We start from the raw sequence: 6,000 nt of genomic DNA, 5'->3' as shown, positions 1-6,000 counted from the left end.
CAAAGACAGAAAAATCTTTATTCTCTGTATATTGATATATGATAATAATGTATGTCATAAAAGATGCTTAATAAATCAAGACTTATATATTACATATTTTAATGTGCGATAGATCATTTTAGATATGACTGAACTCAAATATATTGAACTAAAAGTAAGAAAGAAAGAGAGATGGAAATAGCCAACAGCTGACATTAATACGATTGATTCAGCGTAGTTGGTAGCTCGCATTCAGTTGTTAAGCAGCTGTCGAAGTGAAAGTACAGGTATCGCCATCTGATGAGCAAACTAGACGAGCGTTCCCAAAACGACCGAAACAAGACACTTGAAGAGAGGAATTGATCCAATGCTCGTATTGTATGCGCGCGTGCGTATCTAACTGTAAAACTGTTCTCGAGAAGTGAGAAGCAATAGCGGTGACCGTGTATCTTTCGGTGTCTATTTCATTCGTCTCTTATTCTTGATATGAGATAGACCATTGCTCCCCATATTCGTTAAAAGATATCGCAAGTGACGAACGAGAAAAGACTATTCAACGCATTTACCGTGTTTTCGAACAAAGAGATACATCAGTCGCTACCGAGTCGAAAGAACTACGACACGAGGATCGAATAGTGTTTTCTTATTCAGCGAGATTGTATTATGTATGTGAAAATGGATGTTAAAAAGGTCATGTACACCGTTGTGAGAGAAGGCAAATTGGCACGCTTGAAGGTAAGGTTTTACCAGATTTTCGATATATAAAAATTTTATCTTGTGCCATAGTCACATTTTAAACTTCGCTTCGTCGTATATGCATGCCCGTCCAAAGGGAATGTTTTTTTCTTTAAGTTTCGTAAAAATATCACCCTGTTTTTATTATAGATAATCGTGTTTATAAATAAATTCGAACTACAAGTACGTGGATATATATTAGGATAATTGATGTAACGAACATTTTATTGGCTAGTAACGAATAATGACGCTAATTAAATACTAATGCTTTATTTGAGAAAATATATTTTTGTACAAGTGCGTCTATAGATTTCTTACTAAATTCGTATAAAAATATCTTAAAGATTGTATTGTTTGTGCATCTTTCTAAGAGTAAGATATATTTCATATATTATTTACGATCTTGATGTTTCGAAGAAGTGAAGTTCATAATAACCAAAAATAATTAAATTTGTGTTGCATCTATAGATTTTAAATTATAATTCTTGTTTCTTAATTTTCTAACTATGCAAGCCAACGTTTTTATGTAAAACCTTTTTGTAATTTATATTTTCGTACAATGATTTATTAGGATTCATGTCAGAAAACCCCTAACACAAAATGAACGAATTTCCGTATAAATCGTTCGACGGTTAACCTCAAAATCAGTGAATTCTATATAAAATAATTTACCCTTATTTCGCTTCATTATACTCAAGACATATACTTCCATATAATACGTATAATAGACGATCTTATTAATAAACAAAACATTTTATTTCGGTACAACCTCTAATAATACTTAAGATACTTAAATATGTTAATACTTAACAAAGTTCGTGTAATTTATTCAAATTTCTAGATATTAAGAAATTAATGAATTATCATTACTTTACGTCGAATACTTTCATGATGAATTTAATTTCTTTTAAGTACAAATAACCATAGTCGCATTTGAGCGGCGAAAGGAATTTTTGTCGAATACTTTCTCGCCCCTAAAATAAATTTACCGAGCTGAGTATGCTCTTTCTTTTTCGTTTTCCTCACGTTTTTACGTGGCCACGCACGCTTATTCGAAATAGCAACGCGCTGTTTTAATGACATCTCGTGTGCGTGCGACCGCATACATACGTGTTATGAAACTTCGAACGTGGTTGGCCTTCTACCAATTCGTAGCGTTCTCATCTTACTCGGTGACTTGCGCGCAGGACACGCAACGCGATAACAAGCAAAAAAGAAAAAAAGAAAGGGAGAAAAATCAGATTCACCACCTTCTTCTACGTAGACTTATTACAATCAAGAGGAAGAATCTTCAACTCTTTTTATTTCACATTTATCGTAGTATATGAACAAGTCAAATGGTGTACAAATAAATTATCCCTTTTCTAGGAACATTAACTTTTTATGGAAAAGCAAACATTTCAATACAAAATTTAATAAACAGCATATATTTATTAAGTGGTAGTATATATTAATAAACTTAATGTACTTTTGTGTGAGAAGATACTACGAACAATTTCAGGTTAGTCAAGTTTACAGCACATTATGAATATTTAAGAATCTTCGTCCAGATCGACAATTTTAAAAAGTACAAAGAAGACTCGAATGTATTAGGTATACTGGACCCAAAATTTGGAAACCTCCGTCCAGATCAACGTAGGGGGAAGGACTAAGGTTTGGAACATTCAGGAATTGACTTTCTTATTCTTGAGCCGAGGGTAACAAAGATCAAGGGATCTTTCCAAGTATTCAACACAATGCTCATGGACTAGTAACAACGTTTTGCATTTGCTGTACCTAGTATATTCCAATTTTCTTTGTACTTTGTACAGTCGTCGATCTGGATGAAGGTTTCCAAATCTTGAATAAATAATAAATTAAATTCGTTTACAAGAGCATGCTGTAAATACTATCGGCCATATTAGATATATTTTATCAACCATTTGTTCGTGTTAGAACAATTTGCATGTCTACTAGATAAAGAATAGTTGAATTCAATAAAGAAACAACTTAACAAAACGCATAAATGTGCTCAACTTCGGTTTCATGAATTATTATCAGAACTAAAGGGGAAGACAGTAAAGGGAATAGCTAGTGAACTATCATTATCGGAATCATTCGGTTATCAGATTCATCTGATTCTGTTCTCTCACGTGTTTGCATAAAGGGAGTTCTATCGTGACCGTATCTCAAGTAGGAAATAGCCACGACAAGCAGCAGTTATATTTAGTAGGTTGAGACATCCATAGACGCTAATGGGGAAGCCTGCTTGGTTAGGTTCCATGCGTATTACTTACGTGCCTTTTGTACGTGTGTATATATCTACTCTCGCTGTAACGCATCGAAAATACATAAGAGTAAAGTTGAAACGTGGGAGGGAATGAGTTCGGTAAGAAAAGAGCTAGCGTTGTCGTCTATATGGATTTGTTGATGTTATTGAAAATCACGAATGAAAAAGTATTTTTTGTTTTAATAGAAATATCAGCTCCACTTACGTTCCGCTAACGTGATAGGAAAATATATAGATATGAAATAGAAGCCGCTATGTTATTATGCATGAATGAAATTTATATATTGCGTGACATATTTATTCGTTTGATATGAACCGTGTTTATTCGTTTCAAATGTGTCTTCTCGCTGTTCGATATCTTTTGTATTTCTCAGTTTACGTTTACTTTAAAGCTTATCCAATTTCGTACTGTAATTTACACCGAATTTACACTGTTCACATTGGAGGACCACTGTGGACGAAACTAGGATGAAAGCGACATCTTTCGGTGAATCATCCATAGGGAAACAGTGTAAATTCGGCTTTATTTTCCTACTTGGCTAAATTACACTCACCTTGTCTGAACCGGCCTATAGAGTTGCAGCTACTAAAATGTCATGTTGTCATATCAACTTGCAATTGTTTCTTTCTTCGATAGGTAATTAGTGTAACTTTAGAATATTGTAAGTAATAATTTATAATTGTCTCCATCAATTTATCACACACTTTTTCAGAGACCAGTGGATTTTTATTCGAGAGATCAACAGCAATATTTTATTCATAATTCCAGTTCCCAATTCTCTTAATTTTAATCGGTATAATTAATATTTTAATCGGTTTCGGTGACAAAGTTTTGGAAAACACGCAGTCGATTAAAATATGCAGATCGTAGAATTGATTAGCCACACGGATATCGATAATTTGTGGAAGACCATAATTACATATTTGGAATGAAAATTCTTGATAGAGGTCAATGTCGGCATATTGATCAGGCTTGAAAATTTAAATGCTATTCACCGTATAATTTAGTGAGGTTAATACGGTAGTTATCGCGGCTACATTGTTATAGTGCTCGTGTTAACACGTCGCGTACATTATTCCTGCCTGTCTAGTGCCAAACTCATTCGATCTGGTTTCGAACCAGCAATCAATTTACTCTGCACAATAATGTTTGCTCTTGATACACGGATGGCTTGAACGTCAGCTTCCAATTAGATATTAAAATTTATCTCTTTCTAATTCTTCTATATTTATCCGATAGGTTTGCAAATCAACATTCTATGTTTATTAATGTTTGGTTTAGTTCTGGATTCCTGACAGTATAATAAGATTGTTAAAAGCTTTGGTAAAGTAACACGATTGTTTCCTTTTGGAATATACATGATAAATTATTTTCTAAATATCGAGAAGACGATTTATGTGGATCTGTGAAATTTTGTTATAATTTTAGATTTATAAGAAGGTGTCAAGATACTAATCATGAAATATCGTAAATTTAATGTTACAAACTTCGTTAAATTTAGATTATGTATTTGTTTTGGATTGTGTTCCAACATATTTGGCTACAGTACTACGCAGAAACAGGCGTAGGCGATAAATGGTGTATTTGCCGTGAATATTTAGAAACCAAGCGGATGCAGCTGTCATTTGATTTCTTCCAACCGACTACATATCATCGATTGTGATTGTCTAAAGCTTCACATAAATTGAACAATGGTTTCCATAAATACCTACGTCCAACGTGTATTTTATCACGCCATTTCCCTATTATATTTCCCTACAATGTTTCATTTTCATAACGCTTCAATCGAAATGTTTTAGAGGTTTCCTGTTATTCGTGATTTGTAAATAATTAACCAAATTCGACAAATTTAATTAATCAAGAAATCGAGAAAGTCAGAATATCTTTTTTTTCGCAGTATATTGGTTATTAAAATTTCCAAAGAAATGACTTGCTCAATTAAATAGATACTTTATTCGTAATATTATATTTTATGATACTGATAAAGTAATTAAGTATATTTAAAAATCAGTGTTATAATTATAATATTCACGTTTCTCAGAAAAATGTACGAGAAAGTTTATTTTATCCAAAAAGCAAAAGGTGGTCCAAAGATTTCGATGTGAGCGTACAATTCAACGACCATAAGCTGTTTTTGCGTAAAACGTGCAAATAACAATATGGGTTTCGTGTAAATCCGTATCAATGTCTATGTGTTTTGATCGAAAATTAAATATTAAATCGACTGTTTATTAGCTACGAGGCGTTTAATTTCACAGAATTGAAATGTTGCGATGTAATAAACCGATTCGTGGGTGAAACAAATCTTTGACCTTTCGGTTATACTGGATTCTCGATAAAACGTTTCTGTCTTTCTATGTAAATTTTCATCGAAGTAATGCCAGTTGTTGACATTTATTAATGTTTTCATAGAAACAAAGTTACGAACGAACCGCTTTCTCCTTCCTTTGATTACAGCTTCACGTGTATCCCTTTTGTGGCCTTTTAATTTTTTTTATCAACTTTCTTATACTACGACAAATTTTCAAAAACCGAAACGTATTTTCACCGATACGTAAAAGTTTCCATAGTAATAATTATAGATGTTTAAAAAGCGATACTTCAAAGAATTTTTTTTTATAACAGTGTCCATTTGGTGTACTGTTTTCTATTGATTTTAATATTTTAATATCAATAAATATCGCCATTAAAATTCTTTTGATATCGCGTATTACCTAAACTTCTTTTAGATATCGCCTTTGAATTACGAAGTGAGAAATTTATCTGAAAATATTTATATCGCTGTACGTTTTACGCCACTAGATACTATATATCCATTTCGTTTAAAATCAAAAGAATTTTAATGTTTTTTTATAGAATTCTAAATATATAAAAATGTGTGTGTACGCACGTGAGCGCGCGCGTGTGTGAGAGATCAAATGCAAAAAAAATCTACTGCAGCACGCGTTCAATCCTCGGAAGGGTTGACTCATCGGTGGGTCACAAGCTGTGTTTCTAACGGACGACGAGGTTCACT

General features: G+C 32.8%; 1 protein-coding gene across 1 annotated transcript in view; it reads left to right on the top strand.

Annotated features, from left to right (window-relative positions):
- The first annotated feature begins 233 nt into the window (after window positions 1–233).
- LOC132909859 (protein fem-1 homolog CG6966) overlaps window positions 234–6,000 on the top strand; it is a 40,415-nt gene continuing 34,648 nt past the window's right edge. The window contains exon 1 of the mRNA XM_060964996.1: window positions 234–714. Coding sequence (XP_060820979.1) covers window positions 643–714 — 72 coding nt within the window. The 5' untranslated portion in view covers window positions 234–642. The remainder of the gene's footprint in view (window positions 715–6,000) is intronic.

The sequence above is a fragment of the Bombus pascuorum genome, chromosome 1 (genome assembly GCF_905332965.1).
Source record: "Bombus pascuorum chromosome 1, iyBomPasc1.1, whole genome shotgun sequence".
Taxonomy (NCBI): domain Eukaryota; kingdom Metazoa; phylum Arthropoda; class Insecta; order Hymenoptera; family Apidae; genus Bombus; species Bombus pascuorum.
Note: the sequence above shows the minus strand (reverse complement) of the source record. Positions and strands in the feature narration are given on the sequence as shown.